Below are 20,053 nucleotides of genomic sequence, written 5' to 3'. Positions count from 1 at the left end.
AAATGACTGTACCACCTCAACAGAAAACCACTTCATCATCAAGTTTTCAGATGACACAGTCCTGCTTGCTCTGATGAACAGTGACGACGACATTCCATCCTATGTAGACAGTGTAAACAAACTGGTAGAGTGGTGCGATAAGAATGCACTGGTTTTGAACACGTCAAAGACCGAGGAGGTCATCTTTGACCCCAGGTCAGTCGCCGACCGAGGACAAATTAGGATCCACAACACACCCATAAAACAGGTGGAGTCCTATAAATACCTGGGTGTGCGAGTGGACCACAACCTGAGCTGGTCCACCCAGGTAGATCATGTATGCGCAAAAGTACAGCAGCGCATGTACTTCCTGAGGAGACTGAGGGCTTATGGGGCCAGTGCTGAGATCCTCAAGCGGTTTTACTGCTCCACCATACAAAGTATCATACAGTACTGTGGCACTGTATGGTACAACAGCTTGACGGTGCAAACAAAGAATAGGGTGGCAAGGCTGGTCAAAATGGCCTCTAAGATCATCGGTCGACCCACCAACCAAGACTTTGTCGACAGCCAAAACGCAGCAACTCTGCGTCTGGCCCGAAAAATAACCAGATCTCCCTCTCACCCCCTCCACCAGGAGTTCGAGCTACTCCCCTCGGGCAGGCGGTTCCGAGTCCCGCGGTGTCGGCTAAATAGGACAAAGAACTCCTTCGTGCCCCATGCCATCACCCTCCTCAATAAGCAGGGGGGGGGGCAGATAAATGAACTCTGGAGATAGCCCGCATTATAAATGGGTTGGGGGGGAGGGGGGTAGTTTATTCAAATGTCCCTATGCGTTTTAATTCTCAGGTGGGTGTACCTCTGTTCCCCACTGTGATTTTTAATTCATTTTTCTAATTCGTAGGTGGATTCCAGGATGAAATGATTTTACATATTGCCCCCTACATTTCTAGTTTCATGTCTGGCCCACATCCTTTTTCTACTGTAAGTTTAAGTCTGTTGTGTACATGTGTCTTTCATGTTTTTTTTATCTTTGTATTTGTATTTTTGCATCCATGTTGGCACTGTTGCACATTACAACAAATTTCTGTGAAAGCAGACAATAAAACGAACTTGAACTTGGACTTGAACTTGTTATCCCATAAGGCAGTGGTTTTCAAAGTGGAGTCTGGGGACCCCCAGGGTTCCTTGGGGGGGTTCCAGGGGGTCCCCAGCAAAAAAGCAGGATCATTTACTTTCACTAAGGCCATCCATAAGTAACACAATGACAGAATGTATGACTATTTTGGTCATGGGTTTCATACACCTTCTGTAATTAAACTTATAGTAAAATTACCACCGCTCATCCGGTATCAGACTTTGCTGAGGTGCTGGAGCTTAAAAGTATCAAGATGAATGAAAAAAGCAGCGTCTGCACACTCAAATCTGTGCAAATATCTTGTTTATTGCAAGCTTTTGGTCATAGACCTTCTTCAGGCATAAGGCGTAATAAAACTTATAAAAGCTCAAATCTTATCAGATGGGGATCCATGATCTGTGTCCGTTTAGCGGGTCCCCAATGTGAAAAAGTTTGAGAACCACTACCATAAGGTACGTAACGTAACGTAAGCTGCTCATTAACAGCTGATGGTGGCTGTGTGCTGAAATGTGTCCGTTGTCTGTTGTGCTCGATAGCTGACCCATTTAATTGACCTGTCGCTAAGTCCCGCCCCGAACGCAGACGAGCAAATCACAGCGCGTGTAGCTCCACAATACACTCGGACAAGCTGAGCCTAGAGCTCCATAGAGAAGCATAGAGAAGCAGAAGTCAGGATTCTTCTCTGGTTTTATGGTGTTTGATACAGTTATAAGTAGAAGGAAATGATGTGCATGGGGTAAATGCAACATTACGAGGTATCCTGGGAGGCCAGGCAATGGAGAATAAGAAACTAGTAAACGTAGATCCACTCACATCCACAATGCTACTGTTTTGGACGTTAAATCTGCAATCGTTATGCCTCTGCTGATCTGCTACACTGCTACACCCATGCGTGCGTGCTGTTGTCTCGCTATGAAAAACATAGACACTATTAATTTAAAGTTTTTTTCCCCCCCGATTTTCTTTTATCCCATTTTTATCCCGTTAGTGCTAATTTTAATTTATTTATCCAGGTTGCTGCACCACCCTCTGCCAATCTGGGGAGAGCCGAAACTGGCTCCACGCTTCCTCCGAGACATGGGCAGTGGCCAGCCGCTTGGTGGCTCAGTGGTTAACACTGTTGCCTCACAGCAAGAAGGTCCCGGGTTCGAACCCCGGTCCGTCCCAGGTCCTTTCTGTGTGGAGTTTGCATGTTCTCCCCGTGTCCATGTGGGTTTTCTCCGGGTGCTCTGGTTTCCTCCCACCATCAAAGACATGTATTTTAGGGTTAATACTCCTGTCAGTGCCCCTGACCAAGGTACTGGCAAAAGAACTGGAGTTGGTCCCCAGGCGCTGCACAGGGGAAGCTTCACCGGTAGGACATAACACGTGGGAGGATCACGCTATTCCAACGAGTTCCCCTCCCTCCGAACAGGCGCCCCTAACGACCAGAGGAGGCACCACATCAGCGACCAGGATATTGCATGTTTTGGTGAAGGGGTTCCTATATGAAGGAAACCCCCAGGGGGCATGGGGAGAACATGCAAACTCCACACAGAAGGGCCCTTTTGACGACCCCACCCGGGCGGCGGGCACTCGAGGACATGCGGACGGGCACTCCTTCAGCACTTACAGCATCCCAGGTGGGAATCGAACCCAGGACCTTCTAGCTGTGAGGCGACAGCGCTTACCACTGCACCACCATGCCCCCTTATTAATTTAAAGTTTCTTGATTATACAGAGGTAGGCCTATATATATAATCCACGGAGAGTTTACTCTAAGTGAATAAAATGTCAATTGTGGATGTCAGCCGCCTGTTATCCCCACCGGTTATCTTCTGTCTTCCTTCGCTAAAAGTGCATGTTTGATTACAGATTTGCTAAAGCCGTTTCCATGCATGTCGTATCGCATTTCTTTTTATCGATAGCTTTAAATGTTGGACATCGCCCTCCATGGCATAGTGAAGTACTTTATGATGGCTTCTAGACAATATCAGGCCTCAAAAAGTTGTTTAGAGCCTCTTGGGATATAACTTTCACAGTGACGGCTGCCATTTATTCTAGTCAGCATGCCCTGTATTTGTCCGAGTGAGCACGGGGGTGGGGCTTAGCGATAGGTCAATTGTTCATTCCTTTGCTCTGGTGTTTGCTCTCCTTTCAGTCTGGATAGCCTGCTAGCCTGCTAACTGTGGTAGCCTGTCTAGCCTATTCCACTTCTGCTCCTGTGTAACACACAGGGGAATGGACAAGCCCGTCTTTATTGTCACAAACACCACACACCGCATGCACACACATGTCGGTGGCGGCGGTGGCACACACACACACACACACACACACACACACACACACACACACACACACACATGCTGAGTGGCGCCATGAAATTCAGTCTCTGCATTTATCCCATCGAGGCATGTCCTTCCTCCGGGGGGCAGACAGGAGCAGTGGGCAGCTTTCTTTAGTGTACAGCGCACCAGGGACCAACTTCAGTTCGTTGTCGTCGCTGGTCAGGTGAAGATCTTCTGCATGTTTTTTGTAGGGGTCAATACCGATGTTGTATGGAGGAACCCCAGGGGAGCACGGGGAGAACATACAAACTCCACACAGAAAGGCCCTTTTGACGAGATAGCCCACCTGGGCAGTAGGCACTGAGGACATGGGGGGGAGGGGGGACACACCCTCAGCGCCCACAGTGTCCCAGGCGGGAATCGAACCCAGGACCTTCTAGCTGTGAGACAACTGCGCCACTGTGTGCGCTTCCAGAAAAGCTCTGTGTTGATTCCGCGACACATTACTTTGTTCCAGGGCGCTTTTCTTCTTATGAAATTGATTTTCTCAGAATCAGAATCACTTTTATTGCCACAATATGCAAGATTACATACGAGGAATTTGTCTTAGTGTAACGTAGCGATCATATCAATATTCTGAGATAAAATGAAAATAGGAAAATATCTAAAAGACAAAATCACAACATTGCAAGTGCAGTCCAATACAATATAGACACGAATCTCCTGTGAAATTAACACCAGTGATTGTCTGACCGATGACAATTTGGTCGGACCGGAGCGTTTCAACCAAACAATCGACCAACCAACCAGAAGAGGTCAGCACTACTACCTGCTCTTCCTCCCATCTTCTCTCTTTCTTTTTATCTGTCTCATCTTGTCATGTATCTCTTTCTAGGGGTGGGATATCGATATCGGTATCGGGTGCCGCTATGACGTAATTTACATATCGGATATCAGACTGTCGTCGCTGATCCACATTCCGATCCAGAGTCCATTCGTAGCCTGCACCGGACCATAAACCCACCGTAACATAACATCAGAGGGGAACCGTCTGGGCCTTCTAGGTATTCAGTGAAGGCCCAAGAAGAAATTGAAAAGAAAAGAATTTCGCCCCTAATAAATTATTTGTATTTGTTATTTATTCATTTTTATTCACTGAAATAACAGTAATAATAATGTCCCTAAATTGCTATGATCTTGGACTCACTTTGTTTCAGCAAATATGGGGTTAAATATTTGGACCAGCCCCCACAGGCAAATGGTAATTTGATGAATTGACAGCAAGCCAGCAACCCTTCGCAAATACACAGCTCTGGTCATGACATGGGGACGACAATTTTGATGACAGGTGTTTTGACTAGGGATGCACACAATTAATCCAAACTCGATTACTCGCTCGTTAAGGATTTACTCGAGCATGTGAAAAATTACTCGATCAAAACAAAACAAAAAGCAACGTGCATTCTGTCAGTAGAACAGTGTTTTCAATTCATTTTTCAATTATCCTCCAGAGGGCACAATGATATCACTGTCTCAGACTGTTCAGTGTGCATGCGAGGCTCTGTGGATGTCCCCTCAGTGTTGCCATAGAACAGGAAGTGGGGGACTTATGTTGTGGTTGACGCGTGATTTCTAACCCCACATAGGATAAGCAATAACCACGCCCTGTGGTGCTGGGATTTGCCAGGAGCATTGAAGCTTTGGACTAAAGCACCTGGGGTTTTTCATCTTTTAAAATAAAGATGTTTAAAAAACTATTGCTTGTTACATTTTCAGTGCTGTACCTTTTCTCTGGGTAAGAATTGAGCTTGAAATTAACGATATGATACATTATATTATATGAGCTATGAACGTGAACACAACACCGTTTATATTATTGCATGTTTTTGTAGATTGTGTACATTGTGTAGATTACAATTATTATACTTATTATTATTATTATTACTATGCTAAGGAAGGTAGGTGACCATAATTCATTGCAATGTCCGCTCTCAATGTCCGCTCTCCAAATCGCTGTCCGTTCTCAAGAGCTATTCAGTTGGTTCATGAAATCGCTGGGCTGCGTGCCCTCCAGTGTTGCTTCTGGCCAATCCCGGCGCCACAGGGCGTGGTTATTGCTTATCCTATGTGGGGTTAGAAATCACCCGTGGCTGACAGAGCCAGTGTTTACTAGTGTGCTAACGTTAGGCGCTAGCTGTCTGAGAAGAAATGTGGAAACGTGTTATAACGTTACAGCCTGACTCTCGTTTATTGTTTTATTAACAAAGTGTAAGTAATAGGCGGACCCGGACAGTCGGCTACATCACTATAGCCCTTTTCAGACAAGTCATAAGATGCTCTACTTGAACAGTGTTCATTCAGATTTGCTTTAATACTGCTAACATAGACCCCAAACATTGAATAGCCTATGCCCACACAAGCATGGCTCTCTGTTACCAACTCAAGCTGAAACTACACACAGCGTGCTCGGGATTTGGTGGAGGGAAGGAGCACACCACTGCAACACGACAGTGTTCGCAAATGGCCATGATCCGCCGCAGCCATCCCTCCACCCGTCATTTTGCAAACACAACAGCGTCAAAACCGTGCAAAAGGCAAAATGTACATGTGTGTAGTTGACATAAAAATAAAGGTCAAGTTCTAAAATGGGTGTGATCTGAGCAACCCTCCCGCCCCAGCCCCTCTTTACGCCCCTGGCCCGCATTTGTTTTAAATGTGTGATCGATGTGTGATCGAAAGATCCCATCGAAAGATGGTCTCTAGTTGTTGTTTTTTATGTTTCTTTTGTATTTTCTTTGTATTTTGGTGTATTTTTATTATTGTTATGTATACTGTCAGATATATGTTATACTATTCCACAAAGCATTGACCATGCCCTTGCATAAGCTTCCCCGCTGGACTTTGACTTTCATGAGAATCGGGCTGTACAATTAACCAAAACACATAATTACTAGCTAATGCAATTTACAAAACACACGAGGCAGCAATTTCTCATCAGAGGGAGAGGTGTACATTTCAGATTGCCTCTGGAACAATCTTTTCTGATCATGCACACTTGCACAGAATACCTAATCGAATCAGCTTTACATTTGGGGAATGCTTCCATTATATTCCAACTAAACAAACCCAAGCATTACCACCATGTCAATTAACCCCAGTTAGTTTTTATTCCTGTTGAAAAATAAGTGTATAGAGCAAGCTGTTTGCCGACTGTATCACGAAGCGGGTTTAGCAAAGGAATCACAATGTTTTCTTTTTCTTTTTGTCAATATTGTACAGCCCTGTTTGGCACCCAGTTAGAAAATAGCATTTGCAGCCCCTTCTGCTTTATAGTTTGAGCCAACTCATTGAAGGCTTTGGATAGCCCACACTGACAGAGCACCCACACTGACAGAGCACCCACCCACACTGACAGAGCACCCACCCACACTGACAGAGCACCCACACTGACAGAGCACCTCCAAGAGTGAGATAGCAATAGCCTTAGCCCAACACAGAATATCAACACAAATCCAGATTTTGCATACTCGAGACACACATAGGCTACAGGTTACCCCGCTAGCCGGGCGCTTCTCGCTCATACTGAGCATTAGCGCCCGGCGAACGTCAACGCATTTCCCATCAAACAATATCAAACAATCGTGCCGCTCTCACGTCTAGGTATAAAAACCAACCCTTACCTGAGCCAAAAACGTGAAGTGAAGACGCTATCCGATGGCCAACATCCTCTTCTTTTAAATACATATAGGTGCCTCTGCCAAATTGTTGCATAAAATCCACTTTTCTGTCTTTGAAAAACCGAAAATCATTCATCTGGAGCAACCCGGAACAACGACTCACTGTTTACTCACTGTATACTCACTAATGCCCCCCACACTTCCGAAATGGTATTGCACCTACATTTTCGGTTTTTCAAAGACAGAAAAGTGGATTTTATGCAACAATTTGGAAGAGGCACCTATATGTATTTAAAAGAAGACGATGTTGGCCATCGGATAGCGTCTTCACTTCACGTTTTTGGCTCAGGTAAGGGTTGGTTTTTATACCTAGACGTGAGAGCGGCACGATTGTTTGATGGAAAATGCGTTGACGTTCGCCGGGTGCTAATGCTCAGTATGAGCGAGAAGCGCCCAGCTAGCGGGGTAAGGCTACAGGCTACATCTCATGTATGCACTAATGCACTTTGCAGTGTCTCTCTCCAGACACTCTCCATCCTGATAACTCTCTCTCTCTCTCTCTCTCTCTCTCGCTGTCTCTCTGTTTTGTCAAACAGACCAATTTGACCAAACCTCAGCATGTGTTGGATTGAATAAACCACTACACCAAAAACACAAGTTAACATTCTTGTCTTCTATGTAAATCAAAGTAGGCTACACAATGGCTTCAAAGAAACAGACTGAAACTTGTTTTATCCTTGCAGCCATAATACCTATCTGGACTGTTGTTGCTCTGGAGGCTTTGATAACCAAGATAGGCCGTTCCTGTTCCCAAGGCGGGTCTTGAGGTTCAAGCTAAGGGTAATAAATATTAAAGACCCTGTCAAACTATGTTGTGTATAGATGAGAAAGATAATGAGTTATTCCCCAGCATAATTATCTAAGTCATATTACTTTTCTTGGTCAAAACACAGAGCAGATCATTTCCTTTGCCATACTATCAGCTTAATGTTTTCTTTGTACACTGCAAAAGGTACCGTAGGCTATATCCTAATCAAATATTGACTTTTACCAATGTGTTTTTCTTCCAAGAAAATTAGCAAATCTGTGGAGGGAGATAATTGCTCTTGCTCCAAACATTTCCAATTTGTTTCTGCCTTGTTTCAAGATAGGTGCCACCTTCTAGATTCTAGAATGAGGTGGCACCTATCTTGAAACAAGGAATCTTCTAGAATCTAGAAGATTCCTGAAACAAGTGGGATGAAAAGAAGATTGAAATGCTGTAGGCTATGACTCTAATTGGCTTGTTATGGTGGGTTGTTTTTGCAGCAGGCTAAGCAGTAAGCAGCAGAGTGGATTCAGGACACAATTAAGCCTCCAAGAGGGACCACCAGGGGTCAAACTGTGTGCTGTCACACTTCAACAAAAAAATACAATTCCAACTTTTCTTACCATTTGCGCTCTTGCCACATATGAGGTGCTGGTAGGGCTGGAGCAGACCCCAGATCTCCGAATCGTTGTTGATGGCTTGCTCCAATGACTCCAGCGTAAACTTGGGCACGCCATTGTCCCTCTCCACAAGTGCGCTGTGTTGGACGCGGCCGAACACCTCCCTGAACAGGCTCTCCATGCAGGCGGCGAGGTATATGGCCGCATGCTCGTGCACCCTGAGGGCCACCCGACTATTCACCATCCATTTGAAGAACTTCCCCACGGAGAAGACCAGCCCACAGCGCGCCGACTTGCCCCGGCTGATCTTGTCGCCGGTGCTCATGTTGTAGAGCGATAGCGCGCTGAGAGCGGCCGTGATGCAGTTGACCGAGATGGTCCAGGAGAGCACCACCTTGAAGGCGCTCTGGATCTCGTGCTTGGTGCACTTGGCGTAGCGCAGGCTGAGACGCTGCGCCTCCCGGGCCACCCGCACCAGAGCACGGCTGATGAGCGCCGACAGCCGGGCTAGGACCTCCGGCGACGGGCTGTCCACCGCCAGCTCCTCGGCTTTGCTCAGCGCGCCCTCCACCTCTCCCATGCTCCATGGCACGTCCTCCAGCTCGGGCAGCTTGGCGCACTGACCCGAGCACTCCAGTATCTCCGTGTCCTCCGCCAGGACGGTGTTGACCGTGTCCAGGCTGTTGTGTCTGCTGTGCATGGATTCCGTCAGATGCCAGCAGTTGCCCCCATGCGCGTAGGACAGATGCGTCGTGTCGGAGCAGCACAGCGACACGCTGGACGACCTGACCGAGTCCGCGGCTTCACCATAACCAGAATCAAGAGTTAAATCCTCCAGCGTCCTCACAACTGTCTTACCCTTGCCTGCCATAACTGCACCGCATACTGTTAGGTATGCTTGTTCCCCCTCCCCCCCCCTCCCTCCCTCCCTCCCCCCCAATTAAATGCCACAAGTCGTCTGGTGATAGCCTCTATTTATGTCTCACCCGCTGCCCGAGGGCTTCAGTGCGTTATTCCCTCTGCTCAAAAAAGAAAAATATTGATCCGTGAATGAAGGAAGTCAGCGTCTACTTTCCCCTCTTCAAGTGGGTGGACGTCTTCGATCTGCCACTGCCCACAACTTCATCCGCGACCAGACCGCGGGAGCGCGCTCACTGCAACAAGCGCAGCACAGTGTGATGGGGAGGAGTGTCGAGGAGCGTTGCTGGCTGAGATGAGCCAATCCGCATCTCCATCAGCCTTGACTGACACGGATAACCGAAAAAGAAAGAAAGAAAAAAACAGCAGCAGAGGCAGCTCAGCTCTGTACAATCCATCAGTACATAAAGGGAGCTGGCTCTGTTTGTTTCTCTGTTTCTCTGTTTTGTCCCACTGTGATTGTCCCACTGTGATGTCATAAATCTCACTGTGACATCATCCGTGATGTCATAAATCCCACTGTGACATCATCCGTGATGTCATAAATCCAACTGTGACATCATCATCAGTGATGTCATAAATCCCACTGATGACATCATCAGTGATGTCATAAATCTGACCTCATCAGTGATGCTGGTCTCATTGGCCGGACGGGCGAGGCTGCAAAGCCGCCAAGCAAGCGGGCGAGTTATTTAAAGATGCACTGGCTAGTTCAGGAGTTGAGTTAAGTTGAGTTTATTATGGATATCAAATACAACAAAATCCAAGGGATGTCATGTATAAGTGCAAACACTCCAACATGGTCCCTGGTACTAAAAACAGGACATATAGTACATAAAATGATATTACAGATCAATCAAGAATAAAGGAACCAATAGATACAAGCAACAAAAGTTCAGAGACGAATTAAACAAAAGACTTCGCCCACTACTCTAGCTTACTCAGCAGGAAGTTCCAGATCGGGGTACTAAAGTATAATTCAATTTTCCTTTCTAATTGAGACATGGAAAATGGTCAAAAATAAAACAAAAACAATCAAGGTCTGACCCCATTTTTCATTTTGGCCATTCCCTTTTTATCATTATTCATTTTGGATTGGAAAAATGCAAAATTGACATTGAAAAGTAAAATTCAAAGTTAAAAATACAAAATTGAAAATGGAAAAATGGAAGTCACGTGACCATTTCAGGGTACGCCCACATTTCAAGGTACGCCCATATAAGGTATGGCCCTGGTACGCCCACAGACAGACAGAAAACGGAAGTCATTTGCTGAAAGTCAAAATAAAAGTACAGGTATAGGCTCTAAAACAAGTTTTAACTCATTTATATTCGCACTCTTTTTCCTTTTCACCAAATGGCCATATTATATCAGGTTCTGCTTGTGGTTTTCTCTCTCGTTTCCATACTTTTTCATGTAGGCTATGTGTGAATGCCACTCTGGCCCCCTCCCTGGTGTTGGGAGAAGCAAGTGCCATCGATTTAGATTGATTACTGCCTGCCTCAGCGCCGCTGCTGGCCATTTGGGTGCCCTAAGCGTAAATTTTTTCATTGTACCCCCACCCCCTCCCTGCAAGAAGAATTCACAAATGCAATCTGTGTGTGTGTGTGTGTGTGTGTGTGTGTGTGTGTGTGTGTGTGTGTGTGTGTGTGTGTGTGTGTGTGTGTGTGTGTGTGTGTGTGTGTGTGTGTGTGTGTGTGTGTCATGCCTTACACTGCCTCACTCATTGCTTGACAAAGATCCGGTGAAGATCGAAACATTGCAATAAAAAACCACTGATGGAGCCTCAGTGTGCGGAGTGTGGACCTTCTCTTTTTATTGCAGTTCTATCTAAGGCCAGGAGGAATTTACTTTGGAAGGGGTTCCCAATCAGCGTTGTTAAGCTCTTCCTTTAAAATGTCAATAGAGTAGTTTTTAAGAGACTTAGAATGAACTGAATTATGATCATAAAAGAGCTTCCTACATACCTTTTCTTGAACAAAAGATCATTAAATGATCGCTAATTCCACAATTAACTATATCACTTTGAGATATAGAATGTGTCGGACTCAAGAATAAGATCAATTATAGTTTTAGAAGTAGCACAGACTCGTGTTGGTTCATTAATCAGTTGTGAGAGCCCAAACATTTGACAGAAGTTTAAACACGCTTTACATTTGTCCGGCTTTAACACATCTGTATTCAGATCTCCCATTAAAATAAAAACACGATTTCAGAGGGAAGCCCGTCTTTATTGTCACACGAACACACTACAACACATGTATGCGGCCACAACACACACTCATGCTGACGGTGGCAGGTGAAATATGTCCTCTGCATCTGACCCATCCAGGCTTGTCCTTTCCTCCGGGGGGCAGGCCAGGAGCAGTGGTCGCTATTTCTTTCCAGCGCCCGGGGACCATCATTGGACCATCATTGGACCAACTTCAGATGTTGTCGTCACTGGTCGGATGACGATCTTCTGCATGTTTTTTAGTGGGGGGTTATGTACGGAGGAACCCCCTGGGGGGTACGGGGAGAACATGCAAACTCCACACAGAAAGGCCCTTTCGACGAGATAGCCCACCTGGGCAGTAGGCACTGAAGATATGGGGGGGTCACAACTCCAGCGCCCACAGTGTCCCAGGCGAGAATCAAACTCAGGACCTTCTAGCTGTAAGGCGACAGCGTCACCGTACCCCCTATTCAGATCTCCCATTAAAATACATTCATCATTAGACAAAGACCCAATGCCCCTGCTACATACCTCCTCGATCAAATAAAAAAATAGTTTGTTTTGGAGGCCTATAGCATGCAGCAAATAGGATAGGTCTACATTTGGGGAGTAAAATGTCAAACCAAACTGCTTCAATGGATTCATGCATAAGATCATTCTTCATATTAAAGCAAATGTCCGCCCTATATACATAAACGCCCCCTCCATTACGGTTGCGGTCGTTACAGATGATATTATAATGCTTTTAGTGGAGGTCAAGCCATCTCTTTATTTTCCAACACACACTGATCATGTGCCCACTCTTATCAAAATCCACCTTCCCTCCACATCTGACAATAAACCTTATGGTATTCACTCACTATGTGAGAAATTTCATGCTTCTCTGAAAAGGTGCACAATTTTTATAAGCACATTTGTACATTGGAAACGGGAAAATGGCGGCCATCTTGTAATTTTGGTCAAATCTGACTTCCCTCCAAATCTTAAAATAAATCTTATGGTATTCCCTAACTATGTGTGAAATTTCACGTCTTTCTCAAAAAGTGCACGATTATTGTGCTTATCCGCTCTACTATTATGTCTGCAAAGGCAACTTTATCCCCAGGCCATTTCAGAGACCTCCAGGGGCACCCAGCCCTAGTCCCCGACCTCCTCCTGCTGGTGAGCCTGCAGTACCCCAGAGCCAGCTCCTTATGGTTCTTTTCCACCACATATAACAGCACAGTACGGCTCTACTCTTAGTGGCCGTCTCGACCTGATAGACAGTTTTGCTTCCACCGCAAGTTTACTCGCTTCCGCCCACAACTGGTCGTCATACGACCGCATATCTATGCTATAACATATAACGTTAAAGTTAAATCCATACACAGAACTTTTAAACTGGTTATGAAATACTGGCGCCTCTATACAGTATGACCTACATGGGCAAATGAGACCATCGGCCAGGAGAATGGATATCAATTTGTTGTTATTTACATGCATGTGCTGCACGGGGGACGGGGGTTATGCTACGGGGAGAAGAGAAGCCATCAGCCCGGCGGCCATTCACCAGGAAAAGCCGCGGCTCCGCTACACCCCTGCCTCCCGCCTAGCGGAGCCGACGTAACACAACTACAAGGGCTTCCCGAGCAGCGGAGTTTTCTCTCTCAAAACAATTGAAAACCACCGTCATGTTAAGGCTGAGCAAGGAGATCGATTTTATTTCACCAGAGCTGAAGGCAGCAACACTAAAGACTGATGGAAATAATAGAAGAGAAGGTAAGTCCCACTAAACTGGTATCCAGCCGCAGCGGCAGCATTGACAGTATCCAGGCACAGTAAACATGATTCTGCCTGACCAATCAGTCTTCTGCAGTGTTTTCACATCACCGTCTGGTACTGGGTCGACAGCCCTGGAACCCCGACAAAGCAGGGACAAAAACTAGCACCACTCAACCCCGACTCAACCCGGGCTGTCCAGGTTTTTAACCGTATAGTAGTGCCAGCCCAGCCCCTTAAGCGCCCGGCATGGTTCTGCGCAACCTCGACTTGGAGCCTTGCCGCCGCCGAGCTGCGACAGCGAGACTGTGCATACTTAGTCTCTTAAAACAGACTGTCTCATCTACATCCGGCGAATGCAGCTATATACAGTCTGTACGTTACACCCCCAGAACACGCACAAGGAAGTTGGGAAAAAAACCTTCAGACTGGAAGGAAGTTCTACGGAATCCGACCAATCACGACACGCGAATGCGGCATATTGGATTCTGATTGGACTAATGAGTGGAAGACCCGCCTTTCTGCCGGCATATTGGATTCTGATTGGACTAATGAGCGGAAGACCCGCCTTTCTGCTTCCCATTCCGGTTGGTGCATGATTCTCCCCCACGAAGTACAGACGGTATGGCGGAAGCATTTGAAAATTGCGGAAGCCAACTCGTCTGTTCTAAGAGACTAGTGCATACTCGAACGTAACTCGGCGCGTTGGCTGCGGTACACGTCCAAAACATTATCATGTCGTTTACCAAGAACTTGCAATCATGTCGGTGGGGGGACATTTTATTGTCCCTCCATTTCAAAACTCCTTCCGGTGAGCCGGCAGAAGGCTTTGCTAGATGAGGGACAAGCATTGATAAATGAGGAAATGGCATTTCCTTATTCCTCACAACAAGGAGTTGACGCCGCGGAGTCACATTTTCGAGGAGCTGCACGCCGATAGGACGCCCAGCTGCCGCGACCCCCTCGTTGCAGTCAGCGCTGGCGATTTCGCTCGAGCATAATTTTGACTTTAGTGTTCCTCCTCCTGCTGGTCAGCCAATATATTACAGGGCCAGCTCCTTATTGTTCCTCCCCCTGCTGGTCAGCTTATAGTAGTGCCAGGCCAGCTCCTTAGGGTTCCTCCTCCTGCTGGTCAGCCCATAGTACTACAGGACCAGCACCCTAGTGTTCCTCCTCCTGCTGGTGAGCCTGCAGTACACCAGGGCCAGCGTTCCAGGGTTCCTGCTTTCTGGCGGGCCAGCCCTCGTCGTCAACTTCGTGTGGGGCCCATCCTTTGTCATCGACCTCCTGTGCATCACCGCCTTCCTGTGCGGCCCAGAGACCTTCGCCGCCTGGCCACTACACACCCCAGCCTTTGGTGCCGGCCTCCTGAATGCTATCGCCAGAATCCAGGCCGGCCCCCTGAAGGGTCCTGCTGGCATCAGCGACCAGGTCGGCCGCCCGAGGAGTCCTGCCTGTCTCATCGGGGACCGGGGCTGTTTCCACTCTCAGCCATGCCACCTGGTCACCCTCCAGACCTGCAGCATCCATTCATCCCTGCCCCAGGCCGTCCACCTGAATTTCCCTGCCCCTTGAGAGCCCATGCCGCCCAATTCCTCCACGGGGCGGCCTTCTAATTTTGTCACCTGATCAACCAGCTTGGGATTCAATTGAATTCAAATACTCTATATTTGAAGGGGTGGCTGTTAAAAATCCCAAGCTGGTTTCCCGGACTCAATTGATCATAATGCACCACTCCCTCACCTGTTCCTCTTGCACCTCATCCAGCTGCCCACAATCGGTGCCGCGTCTATGTGCCGACAGCGCGCAGTGCCGACAGCCCGCAATGCAGATAGCCCACAAGCAGAACCAGCTGAGCGAGGCGGCGTGCAGCGTGTCGGTGGACCGGCTGGAGCTAACCTCTCCCAGCCCCCACGGATAAACCTAACCTCTCCCACCCCCCATGCCTAAACCTAACGTCGGACGCTTGACGATTTGAGAGTGAGAAATGTGTTGGGCTGTTGGCATTGTGGGCTGTCGGCATTGCGGGTGGTCGGCATAGCGGTGGTGTGGACCCCAGGCATCTTGCCTGTGAACACATCCTGATTTAGGTTTGGAGCCACGTACTTGTGAGAAACCTTTGCAGTGTATTCCGGTAAGTAGCTAGAAAAAAGTCTATGCTTAAAGGGGCAATATGTCATTTTTTTGTTATCTTGTACTTACCTGTTTCTCTTATAAATAGGATCCTGTGGAAGGCTTGAAGACTTAGTTTACCTTAGTGGATGCATTAAAATGTAAGCTCATATCTTTGTTTATTGTTAATTTCTGTTATAGTTACAGTGGGAAGCACAACAGAGTATTTAATCTTTTGTTTGTTGTTCAGAAAAATCCATCCCTCATACCATCTATCCTTCATCCCATCCATTGTAAACTATCCAACCTTTCTGGCAAAAATAAATGGTTAAGCGGCCCTTGATCCTCATTGTGTTTAATGTGCACACCAGTCAGAGGCTCTCTGATCCACACTTTTCCATAAACATATTTTGAAACAGTCACATTACCATCAACCATACAGTCTTTTACAGAGACAATGAGAACATTAACAATGTATTTACCTTGCTGCAGCGACTCTCAGCCTTATTCCAGCTCAAACAAATATGGCGGCCATTGAATTCAAATGCATTGTCCATAATCTCGAAATTAGATAAATATCAGCTGTGTTTACATGCTGATAGGCTACAGATCGACCGCTCAACTCTGCCCTGCAAGTCTTGAGTTGTAAAACATCTGAATTCTCCTTTAATGCCAGATCCCCATAAATATTTTAATGTCTGAAGCACACAGCTTGGGAGTTTTTTTTTTAGATCAGACATGGAACTCTGATGTCCAGTGTCAGAGGTTCAGCAATATACTGTAGACCTACACTCCTGCTCATCACTATGCTGAGCTTCTTATTTTCCCTAACAGTGTTTTTGTCAGGTTCTAAATACAAAGCGTGAGTGAGTGGAATTCTGGGGACATGCGGAGAGGAACAGTTGGTGGAACGGTGATTCATCCTTCTGCTGGGGCTTCTCCTTGTACGTCTGAGTTGGAACAACCATCTGTCCACAGCCTCCCATGCCAGATTTTCATTTTCTTTGCATGACACTGCAGTATCCATGGTAAAAACGTACTACACTGAAATGAATTGAGATGTGAGAAATGACACACCTCAAAGTGATTATACAGTAAATTGAGATGTGAGAAATGGCACACCTCAAAGTGATTGACAGGGGGAATGGCAACAAATCAGGTTTTAACTTTGTGGTTTTTCATTTACAAATGATGAATGATACCAGACCGGACCACCTAACGTGTGGAACAGCTGTTCTCAAATGTTTTCCATGTCACCATTGACCTCATTTGGTAAGATATTGCCCCAATTACCCATATGGGAAGATTGCTGTTGTATGGATTCAGGATTTAACTGTATAAATCCCCAGTATGTGAGGAGATAATGGGTGGTGAGGGTGAAACGTCTAAGAATGATCATTCAATTCTTATCCTCTAAGTGGGATCATTTAAAGCAGCTACGAGCAACTTTTTCGATTGTTATTAAACAGTATAAATGTAATATCAATGCATCACATCTTACCTCTAATAGTCGACGAGACCAACGCAGAGTAGTCTCGCTTGAACCCCGAGTGAATCGGCCAGTGTAGTCTGTCTGTGGCCAGGGAAGATCAGGAAGTGAAATGAAACGGTTTGCAGCAGCCACTTCGGCCATAACCACAAAATAACTTCCAAAAAACCTGTTAGAATATAACGAGAGATGTTCGCGAGAGTCTGCGCGGCGTTCACATTGTTTATGCTGCGTTGCTAGGCAGCGCGAACGGGGTAGGCAGGCAGTTGCGTTTCACTTCCGGGTTTCACTTCCGCGTTTCACTTCCGGGTAGCCGGGCCGGCGGTAAGGAGAGAGAGAGAGCCCCCTGTTGACGCGAGTTTAGACAGACACAGACTTAATAATCATCCAAGAGAGCACTCTCCGATACACACAGCTTTGGTCTCGTCGACTATTAGAGGTAAGATGTGATGCATTGATATTAAATTTATACTGTTTAATAACAATCGAAAAAGTTGCTCGTAGCTGCTTTAATTCAATTATAGTAATATAAATAAAAGTTCCTGGGGACTGCCTGAAACCCCCTCACGGACCCCCAAGGGACCCAGAACTTACTTTTGACAACCGCTGTTTCAGAGATATCGATTGATGGGCGTCCGGGTGTGTATCGATTCCCTGCATACCAACACGAGGGTCGCAGGTTCGTGCAGCCGTGGGACCTCCGTTTTGGCCAGACGTCCATACAGGCACGATTGGCTGTGTCTGCGGGTGGGAAGCCGGATTGAGGGTATGTGTCCTGGTCGCTACACTAGCGCCGCCTCTGGTCGGTTGGGGTGCCTGTTGGGGCGGAAGGGAACTGGTGGGAATAGAGTGATCCTCCCACGTGCTACGTCCTGCTGGTGAAGCCCCCCGCTATCAGGTGAAAATGAGCGGCTGTCAACTGCGCATGTGTCGGAGGAAGCATGGTGCTAGTCTACGGCTCTCCCCAAGATCAGCAGAGGGCGTGGAGCAGCGACTGGGGCAGCAGGGGGAAATTTGGAGAGAAAAAGAGATCGAATGATGAATTTCAGCTACGATTTTCTCTAAATTCTCATAATCCCCTAGATTATAGCATTTTCAGTCAGGAACTGGCAGTTGTCTCCATTAATTGTGTGTTCAACCAGATGTCTCTGCAGAAAAGATGTTTTTCCACATAGTAAAGAGGACATTAACTGACTCATCAGCAGTCTGCCATGAGCTCTTGATGCAATGCAGCAGATCTCACTGACTAACTCAGGTGAGAGTGGTGGGCGGGCAGCTGTCGGCTGTACATGCACTGTAGTCCTCTGAAGCCTGTCCTCACTTAAGCCTTGGTTGCCTGGTAACAGCAAAATGATCATGGTTTTGCAGCCAAGATGAGAGATTATTAGTATAAGTCATATTTTCCCAAAAGAACAAGTGATTGTGCTTCCTTTGTCACTCTAAACAACAAAGAATTGTTATGAGCTATCTTTTAAATCTCTATTTTTTTAAGATTTGCTTTTGTGTGATGTTTTACTTTTCTTTAACAGGATATTGCTTTTACCTTCTATTATCTTTTGATGCTTCTTGTTTTTACATGTTTTAACATATTTTACTTTGATTGTTAAAGCATATTGTTGTTGTTGTTTATTGTTGTTATTGGGTCCAATATTATTAGCTTTGTTATTAGGTCTACTATTGTTTTTGTTGCTGTTATTGTAGGCTACTCTTTATTACAGGAAAATACACTTTTAGAGCCTAGAAAGATGCTTGACAAAGTACAAAAGACAGCATGCTGGGAAGACCCATCATTACTAACACCAGAGGCCTGTATCACGAAGCAAGATTAGTGGCTTAGCGAGGTAACTTCAGGTTGAAACCTAGGTTTGCCGTACCACGAAGCTAGTTAACTTCTTACCAAGATAGATCACCATTATGCTCTATGGCTAACCAGAGCCCTGTACCACGAAACAGGATTACTGGTTTAGCGAGGTAACTTCAGGTTTAACCCTAGTTTAGCCGTACCATGACGCTATTAAAGGAGAATTTCGGTTTTTTACACCACGGTCCTCATTTCCAGCTTAAAAAATATTTGATCAGTGTTGGGGAAGCTATGAAAGCTTTGTAAGCTACCTGTGAAAACTGCCTAGCTGTGGGTTACTATTTTAGCCTCAGCAAGTGGGACACGGGCCAGAGTGAGGAGGACTGACAGAGGAACTGTTTCAATGGTTTTATTGAAATTCAAATCTCTTGTGATTGAAGGTGTTGATGGCAGATGCTTTTGCCTAGAACACAAACAAGATATTAACAAATGGTTCAATTAAACAAAGGAAAACAACAGCTTTAACTAACAAAGTAATCTAATCAATCCAAGTCAAATCAAATACTTATTAAATCAATACACAAAGGAAATAATTAACTATAACAAAACTGACACTTCAAAATAATGCATCTGCTAGTGGACAAGCACCAGGGAATGGGATGCGAAAGGCCCAAACCAGCCTGCGCAGTAGCAGCAGCTAGGCCAAACTGAGCTTCACTTAATCAGTGGTCCTTTATTGTGCCCAGAGGCCCATACCACGAATGGAGGATAAACAGATCCAGGATCTGTCCCTTGATCTGGTTTGGCTTAACCAGATCAAAGCAATTGAGCTATTCGGTACCACGACGCTGGTTATCAGCTGGGTCTGTTAATCCAGGATTTCCTTATCAGCTCTGAGCTCGTGCACCTAAATGCTTGGGAACAGGAGCTTGTGCCCATGATAGAGGCGTGGTTTGTAACAACTAGCCAATCACAATGCAATATGGACAGCTCTGGATTTTACAGCGTCAGACACACCTATTCCCTCATTCATTGAAAGCCACATCAAAGTGTATTAATTTACGGAGCTTTACTGCATGTCAGAATCAAAGTCTGCGTTGGATATGAGTCTGTTATTCACATCAGTCATTTGAATTCTGCTGCCGTTTCTGCCTAGTGCCTACAGCAGATTAATATAGGTTTGCTCAATAAAACCTGCATGTGTTTTTTGCGAGTAGAAGTCTAAATTTCCAGAATCCGTAGGCCTATTTAGATCATAGATTTAACATTAG

At 46.1% G+C, this 20,053-nt stretch overlaps 1 protein-coding gene across 1 annotated transcript in view; it reads right to left on the bottom strand.

Moving 5' to 3' along the window:
• The window catches only part of LOC310772274 (ankyrin repeat and BTB/POZ domain-containing protein 3-A-like), a gene marked incomplete at both ends in the record, with an annotated part of 114,019 nt that extends 104,659 nt beyond the window's left edge, over positions 1 to 9,360 (bottom strand). The window contains one exon of the mRNA XM_083632035.1: positions 8,493 to 9,360. Within this exon, the coding sequence (XP_083488161.1) occupies positions 8,493 to 9,360 (868 nt within the window). The remainder of the gene's footprint in view (positions 1 to 8,492) is intronic.
• Positions 9,361 to 20,053: the final 10,693 nt, after the last annotated feature.

The sequence above is a fragment of the Poromitra crassiceps genome, assembly GCF_964638095.1.
Source record: "Poromitra crassiceps genome assembly, chromosome: 2".
NCBI classification, from domain to species: domain Eukaryota; kingdom Metazoa; phylum Chordata; class Actinopteri; order Beryciformes; family Melamphaidae; genus Poromitra; species Poromitra crassiceps.
The sequence above is the reverse complement of the archived record's forward strand: the minus strand, read 5'-3'. Positions and strand labels throughout refer to the sequence as shown.